This window comes from Bufo bufo, chromosome 5 (genome assembly GCF_905171765.1).
Source record: "Bufo bufo chromosome 5, aBufBuf1.1, whole genome shotgun sequence".
Lineage (NCBI taxonomy): Eukaryota > Metazoa > Chordata > Amphibia > Anura > Bufonidae > Bufo > Bufo bufo.
In genome coordinates, this window is record NC_053393.1 from 211766724 (window position 1) to 211792660 (window position 25937).

At 44.0% G+C, this 25937-nt stretch overlaps 1 protein-coding gene across 5 annotated transcripts in view; it reads right to left on the bottom strand.

The window, feature by feature from the left end:
• Positions 1 to 25937, bottom strand: part of TPK1 (thiamin pyrophosphokinase 1) — a 781125-nt gene that overhangs the window by 498058 nt on the left and 257130 nt on the right. For all 5 annotated transcript variants that reach the window (XM_040432721.1, XM_040432719.1, XM_040432720.1 and 2 more), the window contains exon 4: positions 14002 to 14071. In XM_040432721.1, coding sequence (XP_040288655.1) covers positions 14002 to 14071 — 70 coding nt within the window. The remainder of the gene's footprint in view (positions 1 to 14001; positions 14072 to 25937) is intronic.

Genomic DNA, 25937 nt, shown 5'->3' on the forward strand with positions numbered 1-25937 from the left:
ATTCGACCCAGTGTCCATAAAAGGGATATGCACCCTAAAAACGATGATAATAAAAAAATCGGTTCTGATAAAAATCGGTTATGTGCAATGCCCTGCAGAAAGTCAATTAATAGTATCCGATGAATTCAAGACCACGAAACTATGTTCATATGACAATTTACCCACACCTGGAACAGCGGCGTCCCGCTTAAACAGGGTAGGTAGCGGCGTCCCGCTACTCAATAGCTTGCAAGTCACTTTACCTTTAAATCGACTTCACCTTTTGCCATACCTTGAGATGTTTCTCACTCCCCAAACGTGCCTCTGTTCTTTGTAGCACTATTTTATCGGGAGATTTTCGGTAATAGAAGATAGTCAGTTATCGAGAATTCTGTGCTTTCAACTTTCGTCGATTAAAGCAACACACCTCTGGTCAATGGCAGTTGATATTCGGTAGTCAGTCTTTCCGTGCAGCAAAAGTGGGGGATGTAGAACCAGATGCATTTCGGGGTCCCAATGTTCACCCCTCCCCAGTCCACTGTCTTGTCATGTCCATGTTTCACGCTTGTTCATGTCTTTCAGTCCTTTTTCCAATGTACACAGCCGGTTGTTCTTCAGCCACGTTCTGTCATCCCTTGTCTCCACCTGTTCTCCGGTTCCAGGCCACCTCGGTCATGTTCACAGCCTGTCTTCCTTACAGGCCTCATCTTCGTCATATCCATGTATCCCGTCTGCATCCGTTATTCAGGCCACTCCGTTTCACGTACACGTCCTGGTATCTTATTCAGGCCACGTCCTTGTCATCCTTGGTTTCACGCCTGTCACGTTAGTCAGGCCACATTTTGTTCTCTTATCCATGTTTGTCTGTCCTCCTGGTGGCCTAACCCAGGCATCGTGTTTATTCGTCTACAATCTTGCTCATTGGTCATAGGCCTTTTCTTTTGTCTCAGTTAAGATCCGATTCCGGTAGCGCCGACACGAGTTTTCAGGACCTGAGTGCCCTCGTTAGGTCTGGTTCACCAGGTGGAAATATCAGGTACTGGTCCTCTCTTTACCTAAGTTCAACCATTTGCGGAGCCCTTGTCACGGTTTTTCACATCCCGGGCTCTTGTTCACTCCAAGCGTTCCTCTCGGGCAGAAAACACCACGCGCTGGCACAGGTTTCAGGGCCTAAACGTTTTAAGAGGTGACATCTTGTTTTACCTCAAACACTAAAAATTCTCTCTCTTTCAGAATCCATCCAGCCACGCTAGTGTGGGGTCACTTCGGAGCTGGACGGTCCCCAAAATCATAGCGGAGTTGAACAAAAGAGGGATTCGTTAACCAGCATCGGCCCGGAAGGCGGAGCTATACCGACTCCTGGTGTCTGATTCCTCTCCCTCCAGTTGTCATTGACACAGCTTCACGACACCATCAACACCTTAGCAACTTCTATTTCGGACATCCAGAACAGGCTGTCGGCAGTGGAGTGCAGAGATCCGCCTCCCAGCCTTCCCATCCCTCCTCTCCCAGTCGCTTCCACGTCCCAGTCCGCAACCCCAGGTAGGGTTCCCGTCTTGTCTAAAGTAGCCCCGTCCCATTTCGTGACTGAAAACATCAAACGGGACATCTTGGAGGGAAAGGACGTTAATTTGGCCGCCATTCTCATTGCCACCCACGACACGGTAGAGAATCGGGCCATCGCTTGTGAAAACGTGTCAATAGTTCTCAGGTCCAGGGATGCCCGATTAAACAGGAAACTTTCAATCCCAGAATTCGTCCTGGCTTTTAGCCTGTTCAGGGACATAATCTGCTCCGCCTACCCCGAAAGGCGTGAGGAGCTAGATTTGTACTTGTACAGGGTCACGGACCTGGGGCATAAGTACGGAGGGTACGCATTCTATGATTACCACTGCTCCTTCTCAGTCAGAGCCGCGGCGGCCCTCACCCAGTTCCAACGGCTTGCTCGTCATGCCAATCGATTCTGCATTCCTCCGATTGGTGCCCAGATCCCAGCCTTCCAATGTCCCAACCCAGGCCCGCGGCAGGCACTTCGGGGTCCCAGCCAAGACACAACACGGGCACGGATAAACTGGGTCACCCCATAGTCTTCCTAGGCAACAGTCAGGTTTGCAACAATTATAACTTTGCAACCTGCAATTACAACCAGTGCAGAGCGCTCCATGTCTGCTCCACTTGTTTCAGGGCCCACCCCCTGTCGGTTTGCCCAAATAGAACCGCCAGAAACGAGTGACTAGGCGTGGTCAACGTGGACCTGTTAGCCGCACTCCTCCACGACTATCACAACCCCCACCAGGTTCATTTGCTAATCAAGGGTTTCAAGGAGGGTTTTCACACAGGTCTAGTGGCCCTTCCTCAGTCTTCCTGGGAAGGCCCTAACCTCAGGTCCGCAGTTTCCGATGCTGCTTCGGTGGGTCCTCTGATTCGGGCTGAGCTGGAAAAAATGATTAATCTATGACCTCTCAGCTCCTCATGGTTCAGACATCCCCAGCCTCAACTCCCTAGTCCCTTCTAAGGAGTTCTCGATGACATACTCCTCTCTCGGCGAGGCCATCGCTCTCATTCTTCTGGCAGGCCCTGGGACTTGGCTGTCCAAGGCAGACCTGGCGGACGCCTTCAAGTTGCTACCCATCAACCCACAACTCTGGAAATTCTACGGCTTAAAATGGGACGGCTTGTACTATTTCTCCAGCCTCACCTTCGGCTCCAAAAGCAGTCCATGGTTATTCGATCAGTTCACCCAGGCCCTGCACTGGGTCCTGGTCAACCACTGCAATTGCCCCATGGTCATCCATTACCTGGACGACTTCCTGTTGATAGAACAACACGACGCCACACCCTGCAAACTCGACAGTCTCCTCCAGGTTTTTGCCAGCCTCAACATCCCTGTCGCCCCTTCCAAAATAGAAGGGCCCTCAACCACCATCACCTTCCTCGGCATTGTCTTAGACACCCAAAAGATGGAAGCAAGGTTGCCAAAGGACAAATTGTCAAAAATCAAGGAAATTATTTCCAGATTTGTGGGTTGCAGGGTTATCTTGAAGCAGGAACTACAATCCCTGCTGGGTATGCTGAACTTCGCCGCCAGAATCATGCCCCAGGGCAAGGCCTTTTTATCCAGATTGTTGGATCTGCTCCCGACAGCCACAGAGCAGGACTCCCTGGTAGTTCTGGACACCCAAGCAATGGCTGATTTATCCATGTGGAATTCCTTCCTGACCTACTGGAATGATATCTCCTTATTTGTTCCCCGATGGTGTCCCTCTTCTCCCACCATCTTTTCTGACACAGCCGTCTCCAAAGGTTTCGTGGCCATCTACAACAACCAGTGGTTCGCAGGTCAGTGGCCACCCGAAATCTCTTCTCTCAGCGAGTACCTCAGATCCTCCCCCCTCCTATAAATATACCCGATCGTAGCGGCCGCACAAGTTTGGGGCAGGCAGTGGGCAAATTCCCCGGTGACATTTATCACGGACAATCAGACGGTAGTTGACATTATCACCAAGGGCAGGTCAAAATCACGTCACATCATGCCTTTTGTCCTCAAATTAGTTTGGCTCTCCCTACAGCACAATTTTCAGATATCATGCAGACACATCCAGGGTGTCCAGAATTCCGTGGCTGACGCACTGTCACGCTTCCATTTTCAACATTTCTTCCAGGTCATGCCAGAGGCAGAGCCAGCAGGAATTTCCTCTCCAGAGTTCAACACCCTACGCATGGACTAGCGCAAATCATTTCATCCGCCAAATCCCTCATACAAAGATCACTTTCGGCCAACACAGCTAGAAATTACAAAACCGGTTGGAACAGCTTCCAAAAATTTGCACTTCTCCATCCAAGGAGCGGCACAGATAGGACCACCTATTTGATGGCGTTTTTAGCTTATTGTCACCATCACCTCAAACTCGGCTATAATTCCATCAGATTGTACATGGCAGGGGTGCAATACTACTCCACCTTAAAACATCCCGATAGTAAGGTGATATTCGCGTCCCCCGCAATCAAGGCCGTCCTTAGGGGGATTAAAAAAAGTAGCCAACCCTGCACTCCAATCAGATAACCAGTTTCAGGGGAACTGTTTAGGAAGCTTTCCAATTCCCTAGACAGCAACCCTTTCAGGCTCCATCCCAGCACGGTTATCAAGGCAGCCATGTATCTAGGTTTCTATAGTTTTCTGCGACCAGGAGAATTCACAGGTTTCTCTCCAAAATCCAAGGATCTGACCAAGAGCCAGCTAGCCTGGAATCATGACCATTTCATCTTGCTACTGCCTTCCACCAAAACATCGCAATCAGGGCCTCCAGTCCAAGTCAAATACTTAAAATCATTCAATAAATGGTGCCCAGTTCAGGTTTTCAACCAATTAATGAGCTCCTTGGGCAATTCCTCCCCAGACAGCCCGCTATTGCCCTTCAAATCCAAGCCCCTCACGACAGCGCAATTAATTTCCCACATCCGTCTACTAGCTTCAGGCCTAGGTTTTGATCCCAAAACCACATCAGGACACTCCTTTCGGATCGGGGCGGCTTCCGCAGCATCCAAGCACAACGTACCCAGTCATATCATCCGCAAAATGGGATGTTGGGAATCATCTTGCTTCACCAGGTATATTCCCAATCCGCATCAGGAAAGTTTCAGAAGTTTTCCGCAAGCTTGCGTTGTAAACCTTGTACCATTCAATAAAATTCCAAATCTACCTTGCTTGACTTTTTGGCCCCTTGTAGGCTACCCACGTTCACGGCTATGGGCACAATCCAGGCCTACTTAGTTAGTAGCACGGATAGGTCTTTCCTGGGCACCACTACGCCAGCGCCAGTATCCGTAGCCACGACCATAATAACTATTATATACTATACGATTATAACTATTGAACAAGACTAACAAACTCTTAAGGTGTCCATACACCTTCACTAGCTGTCGGCTGAATTCTGTCCCTACCATCTTGGCTAAGGGGATTTTCAAAGGGGTTACAGCCACTGTAAGACACCTCTGGTGGTTGCTTATCTCCTGGGAGACCAAAAACATTGGAAGCTAAAAGTCAATGCGCCTGATCTTTTTCCCCCTGATTCATCCAGTGAGGGGGAAGTCGGCAGCACATTAGGTTGTTGACTGGTCCGACAAAAACAGTGGGTTTGGTCGACAATACTATGATATCTATGGAGCCTTTAAGTCCTGGTTCACCAGCTTATCCACCCAAATGTACACAGTGCCAATCTCCTCATAAAAACCAACATGCATGTTATTACCGTCTTTTGTATCAGTGTACATTATAAGCATACGTAATAAGAAATGATTGTATTAAATACAGGGTTTTAATGTGATAAAAAACATGCAAGCAAATAAAGCAACTAGTTCTGGCATTGTCATATGTAGTAGTTAATTTTCTGCAGGCTTTTAATGTTTTTTTTTTAGATGCAGTAAAAGCTAGGATTTATACTATATCGAGAACACAATCATCTGCAGCATGGCTATACAATTATGTAGTAAAGCCTAATAACTTCCGAGCAGTTGTGCTTTATAATTATTCATTATTTATAAAGGGAAAAATTATTCTGCAGACTTGTCCTTTTGAGAACAATACAAAAAGTGCCTTTTGACAAGTTAAATAGATGATATTAAAAAAGGGGCTAAAATATTCTTTTCATTAAAATGATACATGAAAAAATACTATACAGTGGGTGTATTCACACAACTGCATATATTTTGCGGGCCGCAAATTGCAGATCCGCAAAAATACGGATGACATCCTGGTGACGTCTGTGTTGCACCCTTTTTTTTTTTGATCCATTGTAACAATGCCTATTCTTGTCCACAAAACGGACAAGAATAGGAAATGTTCTACCTTTTTTGCGAGCTAAGGCCTCCTGCACACGAACGTGTGCGCCCCGTGGTCATGCTGCGGCCCGCAAATTGCGTGGCGCAGCCGCAGCGGATCGTGGACCCATTCACTTTAATGGGTCCGCGATCCGGCCGTTCCACAAAAATATAGGCCATGTTCTATCTTTTTGCGGAACGGAAGTACAGGACGAAACCCCACGGAAGCACTCCGTAGAGCTTCCGTAGGGTTCTGTGCCGTGCTTCTGTCCCGCACCATTCCGCATCTCCGGTTTTGAGGACCCATTGATGTGAATGTGTCCGCATCCGTGATGCGGAATGCTAACGGAACGGCACCCGTGTATTGCGGATCCACAAATGCGGTCCGCAATACGGTAATGGGGCACACATGTTCGTGTGCAGGAGGCCTGAGGAACGGACATACAGATGATTGGGTCCACATCTTATCCGCAGAAAATGCGGATAGGATACGGAACAAAAATACGGCTGTGTGAATGAGGCCTAAAGGGGTTTTCCAGACTCCTGATATTGATCACCTCTCCTCCGGATAAGTCATTCATATCCAAGCAGTTTTGGCCCCACACCGTGCACCCCCTCTGATCAGCTGTTCCCTCCAGCTGTGGAACGAGCACTTTGAATGAAACAGGAAGCACAGCTCCATTCAAAGTGTTCAAAGACTGGAAAACCCCTTTAAAGTAATTTCAACAGTAATAACACATTAAAGGTAGAACTTAAGGTGAATTGTTTTCTTTATCCCCATCTACCCCGGGCCAGTTTTCGCTCTTCTGCCCAGACCAGTTTTTGCAAATCTGACATGTGTCACTTTATGTGGTAATAGCTTTGGAACACTTTTACTTATTCAAGCCATTCTGAGGCTACTTTCACACTAGCGTTCGGAGCGGATCCGTCTGATGTTTCATCAGACGGATCCGCTCCGATAATGCAGACGTTCGCATCCGTTCAGAACGGATCCGTCTGCATTAAAACGTAGAAAATTTTCTAAGTATGAAAGTAGCCTGAGCGGATCCGTTCAGACTTTACATTGAAAGTCAATGGGGAACGGATCCGCTTGAAGATTAAGCCATATAGTGTCATCTTCAAGCGGATCCGTCCCCATTGACTTCCATTGTAAGTCTGGACGGATCCGCTCGCCTCCGCACGGCCAGGCGGACACCCGAACGCTGCAAGCAGCGTTCAGGTGTCCGCTCACTGAGCGGAGCGGAGGCTGAACGCTGGCAGGCGGATGCATTCTCAGTGGATCCGCCTCCACTGAGAATGCATTGGGGCCAGACGGATGCGTTCGGGGCCGCTCGTGAGCCCCTTCAAACGGAGCGCAAGAGCGGACACCCGAACGCTAGTGTGAAAGTAGCCTGAGACTGTTTTCTCGTGACACATTGTACTTCATGATAGTCATAAATTTGAGTCAAAATATTTCATCTATATTTGTGAAAAAATCCCAAATTTACCAATATATATATATATATTTATAATAGATAGTGATGCCTCATATAATAGTTATTACTTTACATTTCCCATATGTCTACTTCATGTTTGGATCATTTTAAAAATGACATTTTATTTTTTGGGGACGTTAGAAGGCTTAGAAGCTTGGAAGCAAATCTTGAAATGTTTCTGAAAATTTCCAAAACCCACTTTTTTAGGACCAGTTCAGGTCTGAAGTCACTTTGTGGGGCTTTCATAATAGATACCACCCAAAAATGAGCCCATTTTAGAAACTACACCGCTCAAGGTATTCAAAACTTGTAAAACTGATTGTAAAACTGATTTTACAAACTTTGTTAACCCTTTAGGTGTTCCACAAGAATTAGAAAATGGAGATGAAATTTCAGAATTTCACTTTTTTGGCAGATTTTATATTTTAATCCATTTTTTCCAGTAGCAAAGCAAGGGTTAACAGCCAAACAAAACTCAATATTTATGGCCCTGATTCTGCAGTTTACAAAAACACCCCACATGTGGTCGTAAACTGCTGTATGGCCACACGGCAGGGCGCTGTAGGAAAGGAATGCCATATAGTTTTGGAAGGCAGATTTAGCTGAACTGGTTTTCAGATGCCATGTCCCATTTGAAGCCCCCCTGATGCACCCATACAGTAGAAACTCAAAAAAGTGACCACATTTTGGAAACTACGGGATAAGGTGCCAGTTTTATTGGTACTATTTTGGGGTACATACAGTCATGTCCATAAATATTGGGACATTGACACAATTCTAACATTTTTGGCTCTATACACCACCACATTGGATTTGAAATGAAACAAACAATATGTGCTTTAACTGCAGACTGTCAGCTTTAATTTGAGGGTATTTACATCGAAATCAGATGAACGGTGTAGGAATTACAATAGTTTGCATATGTGCCTCCCACTTGTTAAGGGACCAAAAGTAATGGGACAGAATAATAATCATAACTCAAACTTTCACTTTTTAATACTTGGTTGCAAATCCTTTGCAGTCAATTACAGCCTGAAGTCTGGAACGCATAGACATCACCCGACTCTGGGTTTCATCCCTGGTGATGCTCTGCCAGGTCTCTACTGCAACTGTCTTCAGTTCCAGATAGTTCTTCGGGCATTTTGCCTTCAGTTTTGTCTTCAGCAAGTGAAATGCATGCTCAATCGGATTCAGGTCAGGTGATTGACTTGGCCATTGCATAACATTCCACTTCTTTCCCTTAAAAAGCTCTTTGGTTGCTTCCTACTGCTTTTGTCAGCAGTCACAGCATCAATAAATACAAGAGAACCAGTTCCATTGGCAGCCATACATGCCCACGCCATGACACTACCACCACCATGCTTCACTGATAAAGTGGTATGCTTAGGATCATGAGCAGTTCCTTTCCTTCTCCATATTCTTCTCTTCCCATCACTCTGGTACAAGTTGATCTTGGTCTCACCTGTCCATAGAATGTTGTTCCAGAACTGTGAAGGCTTTTTTAAATGTCATTTGGCAAACTCTAATCTGGCCTTCCTGTTTTGTAGGCTCACCAACGGTTTACATCTTGTGGTGAACCCTCTGTATTCACTCTGGTGAAGTCTTCTCTTGATTGATTGTTGACTTTGACACACATACACCTACCTCCTGGAGAGTGTTCCTGATCTGGCCAACTGTTGGGAAGAGTGTTTTCTTGACCAGGGAAAGAATTTTTCGGTCATCCACCACAGTTGTTTTCTGTGGTCTTCCGGGTCTTTGGTGTTGCTAAGCTCACCGGTGCGTTCCTTCTTTTTAAGAATGTTCCAAACAGTTGTTTTGGCCACGTCTAATGTTTTTGCTATCTTTCTGATGGGTTTGGTTTTTTTTTTCAGCCTAATGATGGCTTGCTTCACTTATAGTGACAGCTCTTTGGATCTCATCTTGAGAGTTGACAGCAACAGATTCAAAATGCAAATAGCACACTTAAAATTAACTCTGGACCTTTTATCTGCTCATTGTTATTGGGATAATGAGGGAATAACACACACCTGGCCATAGAACAGCTGAGAAGCCAATTGTCCCATTTCATTTGGCCCCTCAACAAGTGGGAGGCACATATGCAAACTGTTGTAAATCCTACACCGTTCACCAGATTTGGATGTAAATACCCTCAAATTAAAGCTGACAGTCTGCAGTTAAAGCATATCTAGTTAGTTTCCTTTCAAATCCATTGTGTTGGTGTATAGAGCCAAAAATCTTAGAATTGTGCCGATGTCCCAATATTTATGGACCTGACTGTATGATTTTTAATTGCTCTATATTATGTTTTTTGTGAGGCAAAGTAACCATTTTTATTTTTTATTTTTAACAACATTCATCTGACAGGTTAGATCATGCGCTATTTTTATAGAGCAGGTTGTTACGGACGCAATGATATCAAATATGTCTACTTTCTATGATGTTTCTTTCAGTTTTACATAGTAAAGCATTTTTTTCTTTCTGCCGATCGTCTTGTGCAGGAGCTCGTTTTATGCAGGAAGAGTTGACGTTTTTACTGGTACCATTTTTGGGTACATATGATTTTTTGATCATTCATTATTACACTTTATTGGGCAAGGTGACCAAAAAATTGGTTGTTTTGGCGCAGTTTTTTTAAAAATTTTTTTACAGCTTTTACCTGAGGGATTAGGTCATGTGACATTTTTATAGAGCAGATCGTTACGGACGTAGAAATACCTAATATGTCTACTTTTTCGTATTTAAGTTTTACACAATAATATCATTTTTGAAATCGAAATAATGATATTTTAGTGTATCCATAGTCTGAGAGCCATAGCTTTTTATTTTTTGATTGATTGTCTTAGGTAAGATCTAATTTTTTGCGGGATGAGGTGACTGTTTGATTCGTACTATTGTGGGGGGTATATGCCTTTTTGATCGCTTGGTGTTGCAATTTTTGTGATGTAAGGTGACAAAAATTGCTTTAACTGTGTTCACCTGAGGGGTTAGGTCATGTGATATTTTTATAGAGCTGGTTGTTACAGACATGGTGATACATAATATGTATACTTTTTTTATTTTATTTCACTTTAGCACAATAATAGCAGTTTTGAAGCAAAAAATTATCATATTTTAGTGTCTCCATTGTCTGAGAGTGATCGCTTTTTAATTTTTTGACCGATTGTGTAGGGTAGGGTATAATTTTTTTGCGGGATGAGGTGACTGATTGCTACTATTTTGAGGGCCATATGCCTTTTTGATCGCTTGCTGTTGCAATTTTTGTGATGTAAGGTGACAAAGATGGCATTTTTTTTTTTTTTTTACACAGTTTTTTTTTTTTTTACGGTGTTCATCTGAGGGGTTAGGTCATCTGATATTTTTATAGAGCTGGTTGTCACGGATGTTGCGATACCTAATATCTATATATTTTTTTATATATATTTCACTTTAGCACAATAATAGCAGTTTTGAAACAAAAACATGATGTTTTAGTGTCTCCATGTTCTGAGAGCTATAGTTTTTTTATTTTATGGGCGATTGTCAGTAAAGGCTCATTTTTTGCGGGATGAGGTCACGGTTTTATTGATACCATTTTCTGGGACATGCGCGTTTTTGATTGCTTGGTGTTCCACTTTTTGTGATGTAAGGTGACAAAAATGGCCTTTTTTACACCGTTTTTTTTTTTTTTTAAAGTGTTTATCGGACAGGGTGGATCATGTAATATATTTATAGAGCCAGTCATTACGGACGTGGCGATACCTAATATGTGTTTTTTTTTTCTTTTTTTACTTAAAAACTATAAATTTTATTAAAAACACTTTTTTTTAAACTTTATTTCTGATGTTCACTTTTGGGGGTCTTATCCCCTCTGCAATGCATTATAATACATCTGTATTGTAATGCATTGCCTAGGAGACCCAGTCTGAGGCTGGATCTCCTCGGCACTCGTAGAAAGCAGGTCACGATGCTGTGCAAGGCATTTGGCAGCCTCTGCACGGCATCGGGCTGCCTTCTGACACATCGAGTCCCCGCCACAGCAGTGCGGGGACTCGATGCGCTCCCTCACCTGACACAAACCCCTTCTATGTCGCGGTCAGCGTGGAATGCAACATAGAAGGGGTTAATCCGCCTGCATCTGCTTTTAGAGCGATGCCAGCGGTTACAGCAGGGACCCAGCTACCAGGGACTGCCGGGCCCCTGCAGTGATCGTGCGCGCACTGCTCCGGTGCCCGCCCGATCACCATGGCGTACTATTATGTCAAATTGCGGGAACACAGTGGCTTCCATGACGTAATAGTATGTCATGTGTCAGGAAGGGGTTAAAGAATCTCTGAATGGAGTAAAAATATCCATCCCTTAAAAGGAGTTTTCTGGGAATCTTCACTATTTAGTTATGGCCCCTAATGTGCATGACCTAATGAGAGACTCCTACTTGCCTATTCCCTTTCACTGTAGTCCTGTGGCTTGGACTCCATTCAGCCATCTTCCAGTGCCTGGCTTGTTTATTTCTAGCCAAGTATGGATATGGTCACCTGCGCTGCTGCAGCCAATGAATGGCTTCAGTGGTGACATTTTCCTGAGCAGCTCATAACCAAGCAGTGACACAACACTTGGAAACACAATTGGTAGAGGCCCCCAGATGACATATCATAACGTTATATCTCAGGGGTATTTGTTTCGCCTCTGCTGCAGCTCTCTTCCTATCACAGCTCAGGGGGCATGTCCTTTCTCAGGGGATGTGTCCTTTCTGCTATAGCTCTTTCCCTGTAACTGTCACAGCTTCTAATGCTTCTAATGACAGATACAGCTGGTGGCTGTTGAATGCAACTGAGCATGTGCGACCATCCCAGTGATACTACCAAGGTGGACAGACAAATAAGGAAAATGGCAAACAGAAGTTGTATGCAATTACAAGAGTATTCAGATCCAGATCCTGGTTTGAAAAACGTAAAAAAACATTTTTCATGGAACACCCCCTTTAAGGGAGTAAAGAAACCTACATTTCGTTTACATCTAATATACCACATTATGAATGAAAAGTATCATTGTAATGCAATATACAGTCGTGGCCAAATGTTTTGAGAATGACACAAATATTAGTTTTCACAAAGTTTGCTGCTAAACTGCTTTTAGATCTTTGTTTCAGTTGTTTCTGTGATGTAGTGAAATATAATTACACGCACTTCATACATTTCAAAGGCTTTTATCGACAATTACATGACATTTATGCAAAGAGTCAGTGTTTGCAGTGTTGGCCCTTCTTTTTCAGGACCTCTGCAATTCGACTGGGCATGCTCTCAATCAACTTCTGGGCCAATTCCTGACTGATAGCAACCCATTCTTTCATTATCACTTCTTGGAGTTTGTCAGAATTAGTGGGTTTTTGTTTGTCCACCCGCCTCTTGAGGATTGACCACAAGTTCTCAATGGGATTAAGATCTGGGGAGTATCCAGGCCATGGACCCAAAATGTCAACGTTTTGGACCCCGAGCCACTTAGTTATCACTTTTGCCTTATTGCACGGTGCTCCATCATGCTGGAAAATGCATTGTTCTTCACCAAACTGTTGTTGGATTGTTGGAAGAAGTTACTGTTGGAGGGTGTTTTGGTACCATTCTTTATTCATGGCTGTGTTTTTGGGCAAAACTGTGAGTGATCCCACTCCCTTGGATGAGAAGCAACCCCACACATGAATGGTCTCAGGATGCTTTACTGTTGGCATGACACAGGACTGATGGTAGCGCTCACCTTTTCTTCTCCGGACAAGCCTTTTTCCAGATGCCCCAAACAATCGGAAAGAGGCTTCATCGGAGAATATGACTTTGCACCAGTCCTCAGCAGTCCATTCACCATACTTTCTGCAGAAGATAAATCTGTCCCTGATGGGTTTTTTTTGAGAGAAGTGGCTTCTTTGCTGCCCTTCTTGACACCAGGCCATCTTCCAAAAGTCTTCGCCTCACTGTGCGTGCAGATGCGCTCCCACCTGCCTGCTGCCGTTCCTGAGCAAGCTCTGCACTGGTGGCACTCCGATCCCGCAGCTGAATCCTCTTTAGGAGACGATCCTGGCGCTTGCTGGACTTTCTTGCCCGCCCTAAAGCCTTCTTAACAAGAATTGAATCTCTTTCCTTGAAGTTCTTGATGATCCTATAAATTGTTGATTGAGGTGCAATCTTAGTAGCCACAATATCCTTGCCTGTGAAGCCATTTTTATGCAACGCAATGATGGCTGCACGCGTTTCTTTGCAGGTCACCATGGTTAACAATGGAAGAACAATGATTTCAAGCATCACCCTCCTTTTAACATGTCAAGTCTGCCATTTTAACCCAATCAGCCTGACATAATGATCTCCAGCCTTGTGCTCGTCAACACAAGTTAACAAGACGATTACTGAAATGATCTCAGCAGGTCCTTTAATGACAGCAATGAAATGCAGTGGAAAGGTTTTTTGGGGATTAAGTTAATTTTCATGGCAAAGAAGGACTATGCAATTCATCTGATCACTCTTCATAACATTCTGGAGTATATGCAAATTGCTATTATAAAAACTTAAGCAGCAACTTTTCCAATTTCCAATATTTACGTAATTCTCAAAACTTTTGGCCACGACTGTACATTATACAGACAGAGTGCCACTTTATTAAATAGAATGGAGTGCAACATGGAAGCGAAGACAGAGAGTCTAGGAGAGAAAAGAAAAATGTAACTATGTACTATGTGCTTTACATCGTCCATAATTAAACTAAAACTTACTTGTCTTCTTGACCAACTGTGACGCTATGTAAACGATTTGCTCCTCCATCGGCACAGGCTTTTATAGTAGCTACAAGAAAACAGTATCGAACTATGAAATCTCTGTATTGCAATCATCTATCCAATAATATCAAATAGACATAAAGCATTATTATTACTATTTCCATTACTGCATTATGAAACATTAGGGTCCATTCACACGTGCACAACTGTTTTGCGGTCCGCATGACACTAGTCATGTGCGTTCCGCATTTTGCGGACCTCACATGGCCGGCACAAGAATAGGACACGTTCTATTTTTTTGCGGGGCCGCGTCTGTCAGTATCTTTTGCGGCCCCATTGAAAATGAACGGGCCCACACCAGTTCCGCAAAATTGCGGAACGGATGCAGACCCATTTTGCGGACGTGTGAATGGACCCTTAGGCCTCTTTCACACGGGCGTCATGTTTTTGGGCCGGATGCGTTCAGGGTGCGTTCAGTGAAACTCGCACTATTTTGCAAGCAAGTTCAGTCAGTTTTGTCTGCGATTGCGTTCAGTTGTTCAGTTTTTTCCGCGCGGGTGCAATGCGTTTTGATGCGTTTTTCACGCGCGTGATAAAAAACGGAAGGTTTACAAACAACATCTCTTAGCAACCATCAGTGAAAAACGCATCGCACCCGCACTTGTTTGGAGATGCAATGCGTTTTTCACGCAGCCCCATTCACTTCTATGGGGCCAGGGCTGCGTGAAAAACGCAGAATATAGAACATGCTGCGATTTTCACGCAACGCAGAACTGATGCGTGAAAAACAACGCTCATGTACACAGACCCATTGAAATGAATGGGTTAGGATTCAGTGCAGGTGCTATGCGTTCACATCACGCATTGCACCCGCGCGGAAAACTCGCTCGGGTGAAAGGGGCCTTATACCGTATTCACATTTTTACATTCATGATGATTTGCTAGTCAATACTAAACAAGATTACTCGATGGTTCCTGACACACTCAATAGGGTGTTGAGGGCATCATGAGCAAGAGGAGATAAATAAGATGATATTTCTGCATCCTAGGACTTTTAGGTTAGATATTGCTGGTCTGGGATTAAGTTTTGTCTTGGAAAATACATTATTCCACACTTTTAAAAGAGGACGTGTCAATTCTCCTGAGATGTTTGTTTCAGTAATGTCATCGTACACTTTGATGTTCAGGATTTCTACTGACAACTGTGAATAAGGGTGTAACCCTAAAGCCTCATGCAGACATCAGTGTTTCACGGATGTGTGCTGTACGTGTCCCCCACGGACAGCACACGTCCCTATTCATTTTAATGTGTGTATTCACACATCAGTGTTTCAGCACGTTCAGTGGGTCAGTTTTTTTACCACGGATGCATGCTCTACTTTGTCCGTGTTCACGGATCCATCACGCCCATTATAGTCTATCGGTCAGTGAAAACCACGCATGCCATCCGTGTTGCATCCGTGTTTCACGGATCATTAACAAGAGATTCTTTTAAAATTATTTTTCAGCTGTTGAGTGTTAGTGAAACACGGATGCAACACGGACAGAACCATGGACCCAACACGGATCTGTCACGGGAGAAAACACGGATTGAACACGGTCCATGTTACCACTGATCCAAAACTGACATGGACGTCTGCATGAGGCATAACCCGTCTGCCATAAAAGAGGGATGTTGGATTGATAAGGTGATTGGTAACATCCAGTTGTCAATTTATGAATACATCAAGCTACACAAAAGTATCTACAGTATGCACCAACGTTATCATCCAGCCTGAGGCAATGTGTTAAAGGGAACCTTTCATGCCGCTTAGGCCCCTTTTCACACGAGTGAGTTTTCCGTGCGGGTGCAATGCGTGACGTGAATGCAGAGCACCCGCACTGAATCCTGACCCATTCATTTCAATGGGTCTGTGTACAAGGGCGTTTTTTTTTCACGCATCAGTTCTGCGTTGCGTGAAAAACACAGCACATTCTATATTCTGCGTTTTTCACACAGCCCTGGCCCCATAGAAGTAAATGGGGCTTCAGTGAAAAACGCATTGCATGCGGAAGCAAGTGCGGATGCAATGCGTTTTTCACTGAAGGTTGATAAGAGATGTTGTTTGTAAACCTTCAGTTTTTTATCACGCGCTTGAAAAACGCATCAAAACGCATTGCACTCACGTGGAAAAAACTGAACAACTGAACGCAATTGCAGACAAAACTGACTGAACTTGCATGCAAAATGGTGCAAATTTCACTGAACGCACCCTGAACTCATCCGTCACGCTCGTGTGAAAGGGGACATAGTGTAATGACAGACCTGATAATTTCAGCGGTCTGTCACTCATGTGATGGCAGAATACTGACGTGCCATGGCCTGCAACAAGCACCACAGCTGAGAGAGAGATGAGTCCACTGATGCTTAATAAACCCGCCCTCCCCTCCTCCAGACAATGAGACAAGTTTAATTCCTATGCACAACAGGAAAAAAATTTGCCAAGGCTCATCTGAAGATGGCAAAAGGTGGAGTTAGCGAGCAGAATTGGACTCTTCTATCTTGGGGCACTGGCATGGGCTTTGGAAGATCAGTACTATAAAAATACTGAATGCCATCACGGCAGTGGCAGACTGCTGAAATCAACGAGTCTGTCGCTACAACCTGCTTCTTTCAGTAAAGGCAGCATAATAAAGCTGACAGGTTCTCTTTAAATATCGTGGATGTCTAGGTGAGTTGTCTAAATTTAAGCCATCTATAGGATTAGTAAATCTGGAGTAGAGTGTTTTTGTCCCTGGAGAATGTTAGTGATTTTGCACAAGTGATGGGTTACAAGTTGTTTATTTATTGGGCTACCAAAGTGAGTTTTCAAATTAGCAAATTCACACAAAAATAAAGTGTCATTGTCACACACCTTAAAGCAAATAATGTGGATCCACAGAGTTACAATGATTTGGCTTAGGTCTAAACCCAGAAACAGTGTCTAACGGATTTCCCGATATTCAACCTTTAACTCTTAGGGCTAATGCACACGAACGGGTGCGCCCCGTGCTGCGGACTGCAAATAACCCATTCACTTGATCCACAAAATTCAGTCCACACTGCAAAAAAATGTAATATGTCGCACTCCGTAGTGCTTCCGTGGGCTTCCACTCCATGCCTCTGCTCTGTATCTTTTGCGGATTGCAGACCCATTCAAGTGAATGGGTCTGCATCTGTGATCTGGAGGGCACGCGGCCAGTGCTGTTTGCAGGCCGTAATATGGGCACTGGCCACACATGTTCGTGTGCATGAGCCCTTATAGAGGGATCTGAACTTCGCTAAGGAATTGCAGCTAAATCCAGCAGTAGTCTTCATTATCAAGAACTGACTAGGATGGCACTTGAGGATAGGGTGCAGTACAGAATTTGCAGGCAGAAGACATGAATAGGCATCAATCAGGAATGACAGACATTTTGGAACAACGGTGGTCAGACAGGCAGCAGACAGGTAGAGAAGAGGAGAAGCAATATCAAACCTAGAATATGAACCACAAGTACACCTTACTAGCTAGTGGCATCAAATAGATCTTATTGCTCAGGCATAGGAAGATGAGTAAGGTCCTGAACAATACTGTGACAGCTAGACTTTGGGTGGGGAACAGGTGCATCGGTGTGGGCTGACCCTTTAAAAGCAGAAATTGAGAACTATAGGTAGGAGAAAGCCAAGCCCGAAGACCAGAGGAAGAAGGCAAAAGGGACACCACTAATAGTGTCAGCTCAACAAAGGCCCTGCCCTGTAGACGTGATGTCAGCAGTGATGCTGTGTCTCAGGGCTGGGCTTCAAGCAGGCTTGGATATGTGATGTTTGAACTGGGAACTGATAGTACAGACAGTCCCGTGAGTCTTACGTTGGCATGTAAACCCAGGGAGCTGTTCACACTGGAAGAGTCAAAATGCATTCAGAACCTCATCATCTGACATATAATGTAGTAAAGTTGAATACTGGTGTTATTTATTTTTATGTCACTAGAAAACCTCTTTAATGCTGTGGTCCTGAACAGGTTAGCCAATTCTCATACTGTAATTCTCCAGTCATCTCTTGCTATAAGGATATTCAAAAAATAAGAATAAGAAAACATGGCCAAGAGGAAATCATTCTTCCGTTTTTACTAGAGGACATAGATTTTATATTTTGAATATGAGGCTCCTAGACAGAAAGATGTCCATAGAGGGTCTAGAAGACTTTCATGTATTGCCTGACTGCATACAATACACGCTGAATGATAAAATTTTATCTGTCTGGCTACAGTTCTGCCTCATATCTTCAATTTGTTTGTAGCACACTGCGATTTATAAATTAAACCGTAAGTAAAGGGACATTGATACTACTGCCAGAAGTTCACCGCATTTGATTTTGCACTTAAATCTCAAATGCTTCCACATCCAAGCCGCTCCGAAATGCAACTTTAATAAATCTGTCAAAATAAACATAACCTGTCGTGGATGGGGTTGTATCGTTTTCTTTTTCCTTCATTTTCTTGGAAGTGAATTGTAGAGTGTAATCAATTGGGCCCTGACAGAATGAAACCAAGCAGACAAATGCATACAACATAGTTTTTAGCGACCTGATGAAAATTCTGTTTACAGTCCAATTCTCTGGTCAAAGCTACAGTATATCACTCGCCGAAGAAACGCAATAAACCACAATCACAAAAAAAGGCATTAACTTAAAGTGACAGCGTCAATACAAACTGGAAAGTGATAAGAAGAGAATATTACACTAAATGTATAGTAGAATTGTATATTCAGCATTATTAGGGTTAAATTAACTGAAGAATGCCCAGATTACTGAGCTATAGCAAAATAATTCTAGGAATAAATGTGTGCTTCACCCCTTAGTGACCACCAATACGCCTTTTTACAGCGTTCACTAAGGGGTCTTGAGCTGGGCCCAGACTTAGCACAGCATGGGTCTCCCCTGCAGTGGGGCTTGGCTCTCACATGAGAGACGCGCTCCTGCTCTATCAGCCTGGACCGGCAGGATGACATAGCTAATACCCGATCCTGCCAATCAAACATCAGAGGGAGTGGCTGGGAGGCTGAAGGAGGGGATCTTTCATGCTTTAAGGGCAGCGGGAATGCCCTACGTGCAGGTAACAGATAATCTTCATATTTTATAATTGAAAAAAATAAGGGGTTGGGTCAGCACAACCTGCCTGTAGGTGCAGATCACTATGGCGAAATACATATATAAACGGAAAATGCAAATGTGATCGCACACTACATCCAGCACTCTGCCCTCCATGCTGGATGAGACAATAGTTTATATTTTGGCCAAAGCATAGTAAGCCACTCACGTCAAGGTCGTCTCATGAGTGGTCCCTAACTCTTGTTCCTACCTGTTCATGGGCCATGACAGCCACATAAAATCCAGGGAATGCAGGTCAGCATGCAAGCCAAGTACACTTTGCTTGTAACCCCGTCCGGTGCCATTACAGCTTTCATCGGATCCAGGGATGCAAGTACCAACATGCATGCTGAACCCACCATATACTTCTCCTGGAGCCAGATGGCTAATGGTAGGTTCTATACAAGCAGACTCAGTTTTATACTGACTTTAAAACCAGCCTCAAGGACAGATTAACTGGTCAGGTCTGCTTGTATAGAACCTACCATTAGCCATCTGGCTCCAGGAGAAGTATATGGTGGGTTCAGCATGCATGTTGGTACTTGCATCCCTGGATCCGATGAAAGCTGTAATGGCACCGGACGGGGTTACAAGCAAAGTGTACTTGGCTTGCATGCTGACCTGCATTCCCTGGATTTTATGTGGCTGTCATGGCCCATGAACAGGTAGGAACAAGAGTTAGGGACCACTCATGAGACGACCTTGACGCGGTGAGTGGCTTACTATGCTTTGGCCAAAATATAAACCAATGTCTCATCCAGCATGGAGGGCAGAGTGCTGGATGTAGTGTGCGATCACATTTGCATTTTCCGTTTATATATGTATTTCGCCATAGTGATCTGCACCTACAGGCAGGTTGTGCTGACCCAACCCCTTATTTTTTTCTTTGTAGTATATATTGGAGGCGTGGCGATCTCCTTGGAGTCATTGCACACCTGACCAGTTAATCTGTCCTTGAGGCTGGTTTTAAAGTCAGTATAAAACTGAGTCTGCTTGTATAGAACCTACCATTAGCCATCTGGCTCCAGGAGAAGTATATGGTGGGTTCAGCATGCATGTTGGTACTTGCATCCCTGGATCCGATGAAAGCTGTAATGGCACCGGACGGGGTTACAAGCAAAGTGTACTTGGCTTGCATGCTGACCTGCATTCCCTGGATTTTATGTGGCTGTCATGGCCCATGAACAGGTAGGAACAAGAGTTAGGGACCACTCATGAGACGACCTTGACGCGGTGAGTGGCTTACTATGCTTTGGCCAAAATATAAACCAATGTCTCATCCAGCATGGAGGGCAGAGTGCTGGATGTAGTGTGCGATCACATTTGCATTTTCCGTTTATATTTTATAATTGCTAAATATTAAAGCAATGGGTTGGATTCTTGTGAACAAAGCCTGTTTGAACATGGCCTTATTACAGCTGCTACTGGAGACAGACTTCCTTTAAAGGGGTTGTCTCACCACATCAAGTTATATTTATCATGTGTATAAGGCCTCATTCACACATCAGTGATTTCCATCAGTGATTGTGAGCCAAAACCAGGATTGGAGGTTCCACAGACATAAGGTATAAAGGAAAGATCTGCACCGGTTCTGTGTTTGGAGCCGTACCAGGTTTTGGCTCACAATCACTGATGGAAATCACTGACATGTGAATGAGGCGTAACATTGATATTAGTAACTTTCTAATGTAGATGCATTAGCAGTTATGGCTCTGGTCCTCACTGTCTTTCTTCTTCTTTCTCTTTATAGACTGCTTGTCTCTAGGGGTTACGACCACCTCTGGAGAGCAGTAGTGGTGGCCGCGATTGCTCATAGCAAGAAAAAAAGCTGGCCTTTCTAGTGGCCGGGAATCGATGGAGCGAGCGCGCACGGGACCACATGCATACGCAGTAGCGCCTGTTCTCGGCCACCTCTAAATCGCCACTGTCATTCTCTCCTGTAAGAAACAGATCGCGGCAACCACTTACCATAGATTGTGACAATCTGGACAGAGTCTGCTCCGCTGAGACTACTAGTGCTTCTGAGAGTCTAGCAGCATCACAAGCATGCACGTGTAGGCAAGGGGCAGGATTACATTGTCCCAGCACCGCGTGCCTGCTCCATCATTAACAGCAGAGGCACCGCCGTGCACTGAGGACTTAAATAAGGAGGTGTCAGTGAGACAACTCCTTTAAAGGGAACCTGTCATCAACTTTATGCTGTCCATACTAACAGCAGAATAAAGTAGAGACAGATATGTTGATTTCAGCGGTCTGTCATTTAAAAGTTAAAAGTAAGTGGTTGCCGAGAACCAACATCACAATCATTGCAGACTGGGCCTGGAAAAGAGTCCCGGCCACCTGAGAAGAGTCATGGTCATTCATGAATTCCTGTTTTCCTGCCCACCTGCTGATGACGGACAGTCTTCTACCTAGTTTTCTCCCTTTCTCTCTAGGAGAGAACTGCCAATCATCAGCAGATGGGTGAGAGAGCAGGAGAGAGCAGGAGATTAGGAATAACCATGACTCTTCTCAGGTAGATGTGACTCTTTTCCAGGCCCGGGCTGCAGTGATTATGATGCTGGTTCTCAGCAACCTCTTACTTTTAGCTCATGAGTGACACACCGCTGAAATCAGCATTTCTGTCACTATTTTATGCTGCGCTCAGTGAGATCAGCATAAAGTTGATGACAGGTTCCCTTTAAGTTTTGAAAAAGTAGTTTAAAAAAAAGGGTACATGTTTCATCCGTGAAGCTGTCCATGAAGGATTCATGGTTGGTCCGTGTGTCAGTTTTTACCATCTGTGTGTCATCCGTAATTCATGCAGGCTGAAAATGAATTTCCAAAGAATCTCCTATCAGTCTTCAGTGAAAAACGGATGCAATTCGGACACAAAAACACAGATGTGTGTCAGTGATTTTCACGGACCTTTAGACTTCAATGGGAGTGCTTGGTCCGCATTACGGAGCAAAGTAGTGCATGTCCCCGTGATTTTTTTTACTGACCCATGGTCAGTTAAAAAATATTGAAATGTGAACAGACACATTTAAATCAATGTGTGGGTGTGCTGTCCGTGGAAAATGCGGACAGCACACATCAGTGAAAATTGGAAATGTGAACGAGGCCTAGATTTGGTATCTCCATAATGACCTGCAGAATTAAGCCTCATTCACACGTCAGTGTTTGATCAGTGATTTCCATCAGTGATTGTGAGCCAAAACCAAGAGTCCGCAGCATTTCAATTTATGGTAATGGTTGACAGATTTGGATTTAGGATTTTTTTTTTTGCCCTAAGATGAGGAAAATTGGCTTTTACTGCACAGTATCTCATGGTTTTGCTTTGTTTTGTCATCCTCTGAATCAACTTCGTAGGGTAATAGGATGACCTGGAGGTCTTTTTTCGGCATTACAAACTATGTAACTATCATTTTCCCTTTGCAACGTAAAGGGTGGAATTTGCTGCAAATCTGCATGATCCTGTGACTATTCATGTGGATTTTTCATGAATTTTGCTGTGGATCTGCAGCAAAATCCACTGCAGATTTTCTGCACCAAAATACGACCTGTGTGGATGACCCATATGCACAAAGTGCATATTTGTACTCAGAAAATCTGCACCAAAACGGCACAAAAAACACACATATATCTGTACTTTTTATTGTGGTTTTGGTGTGTTTTTGTTTGTTTTTTGAGGCAGATTTAAAAAACAAAAATTCATAACCCCATTGAAGTCTACAGAAGGTGTGGAATCGCAAAGTATTGATATGCTGCACATTTTTAAATCTGCACGGCAGCACAGTTTCCGCACGGAAGAGAAAAGCAAAATTTCCATGAGACTTGTCAAATCTTGTTCATGTTTTTGATACTGTAAAAATCTGCGTTGAAAAACACACATTATCTGCATTATGTGCAGCAGTTACTCTTAAGCTGAGAGTTTACTAAGATTATTACAAGGGAATTCTTGATATAAACGCTAAAAATGTTCCAAGTTATTATGGTAAAAAATGAAAAGTGGATTTTTTCAGAATGAAAATTCTCCTTAAAAAATTCTAAGATATGCGTTGTAACACAGCTAGTTCTCAGAATCTATTTAGCGAAAAGCAATTTCATATCAATTTTTAGGCAGTACTGCTAAGGGGAAGTAAATGAGGTAAGAGAACCTTTGGGAAATACAGATAATATCACAATTGATTTTGGCATTATGAAGGGAAAATCAAAACATTACAAAGTTAATTCAGACAGATGGCTTCATTATTATACGTGTGGAATGGGATAACTTGTACAAACAAAACAGCAATCTCCGAAATGATTCTTGTCATCCTTTCCTCACATGTAGCTGTTCTTGAAATATCGCAGTATGTTTTATAGTTAAGAACGCACATTCTCGTAAACAGGATAAACCATTTGCACTGTTCGGCTCCATTCACACGTGCGTAATAACGGGTCCGCATCCGTTCCGCAAGTTGCGGAACGGGTGCAGACCCATTCATTCTCTATGGGGCAGGTATGGATGCGGACAGCAATTGCGGACAAGAATAGGTATTTCTATGGGGGTGCCGGCTGGGTGTATTGTGGATCCGCAATACACTACAGACGTGTGAATGGACCCTTAACCCCAGCAATTTTCATTTTTTTTACTCCCTTTTTTCTTTCACATAGCCTTATGCGGGCTTGTGGGACAAGTTGTGCTTTCTAATGGCTAAATTGCTGCAAAAGGTGCACCACAATGATATGCAACTGACAACACTGGGTAATCCCTCAAGCTGATGTTAAGAACTGAGACTTTAGCCAATGTATTCCTGTCAGGAACACATCGGAGCCTTTTTGCACCACCGTCAGTGTGGCATGGGTTCCTACCACTAGACTACCTATGGTGTGTGAACACGGTCTGAGAGGTGCTAAGATACAACTTACAGCCAAACTCCCACATACCTCCATAATGAGATCACTCATGTAGTGGGAGAGATGATAAGGCTGCAAGCCGCACCTATAACAGGCCACGTGACACAGGCTACCAGGTGCAACAGAATGCTACCAGCAGTACGCAATGGCACATTCAATACATCACTAAACTAAACTAATGAATCCCTTGTAAATTGCAAATGATGTAGTGGAAGCTGGAAAAATTCCAAATGGGGTAGAATTGGAAAAAAAATGCAACTCCCCAATAGTTTTATGGGTTTTATTTTTACGGGGTTCCCTATGTGGCAAAACTGAGCTGTTACCTTCATTCTCTGGGTCCATATAATTACAACAAAACCACATTTATATAGTTTTTCTTGTGGCTTAAAGCTTTACTAACTTTTCATATAACTTTTGATGTTATAGTTACATATCAAAAGTTGTGATTGGTGGGGGTCTGAGTGCTGAGACCCTCACTGTTCTCTAGAATGAGGGAAAGAAGTGTGCGAATATCTCTTCTCATTGCATGAAACAGGCTCCATAGAAGTCTAAGGGCATGTCTCGATTCCGTCCTGCGAGGAGAGAAAGTGTGATATATGCACACTTCTCTCCCCTTGATGTGTACAACAGTAAGGACCCTTGCAGACGAGCGTTCCTCCCGCAGCGAGTCCGCAAAGCAGCTCCCAGCCTGACCTCCCAGCGTTGCCGTGGGTCACATAGCATTATATTGATTTATGATGCTAAATAACCCTTACAGTTCTGGAACGTATTGGATAACACTGGCATAATGCTGGCAGTGTTATCCAATACATTCCAGAACTGTAAGGGTTACATAGAATCATAAATCAATATAATGCTATGTGAATCCTGTCAGTGTTGGGAGCTCAGGCTGGGTGCTACGATGCGGACTCGCTGCGGGAGGAACGCTCGTCTGCAAGGGGCCTAAGGGTCTCAGCAATCGGACACCCTCAGATCAATCACAACTATTGATATGTCTCTAAAACATCAAAAGTTGCATCAATAGTTTTTATTGATACCATTTTCGAGTGCTATGACTTCATGACTTTTTATTCAATCTTTTGGGGAGAAAAAGCGACAACAAAATGCAGAATCGGCCGTACAAAATAAATACTTTTTTTTTTTGATGCAATCATTTTGGGATGTGGTAATGCCAATTATCTTTATTTTTTATTGTTTATTTTTACCTTATTTTTTCACTTTTAAGTGAATAGGAACATTGCTGTGGCAGGCCATAGATCCTTCAGAGAGCCCGAGGCTGCCATAACAACTGAATGGCTCCCTCGTTCTCAGCGCAGGGAAGTCATTTGGAAAAAGCACATGGATTCTGAGGGGTTAAATGTACCATGCGACTACAGTTCTCGCTCAACTTCTGAGTGGGTGCCATGTTTAACCCCTTCCCGACATGTGACGTACTATTACGTCATGGAAGTCAGTGACTTCCCGCATTTTGACGTAATAGTACGTCATGGTGATCGGGCGGGCACCGGAGCAGTGCGCGCCCGATCACTGCAAGGGTCTGGCAGTCCCTGATAGGCGGGCCCCTGCTGTATCCACCGGTATCGCTGTTTACAGCAATGCTGGCAGTTTAACCCCTTCTATACCGCGGTCAGCGCTGACGGCTACATAGAAAGGGTTTGCTGCGGGTTAGGGAGCCCATCGAGTCCCCGCGCTGCTGTGGCGAGGACCCAATGGGTGACAAGGCAGCCCGATGCCGTGAAGAGGCTTCCCAATGACTTGCATGGCATCGGGACCTGCCTTCTACGGGTGGCAAGGAGATCCAGCCTTAGGCTGGGTCTCCTAGGCAACCTGTTAGTGTATTACTCAGTCTAATACACTAACAGGCAATGCATTCCAATACAGATGTATTGTAATGCATTGCAGA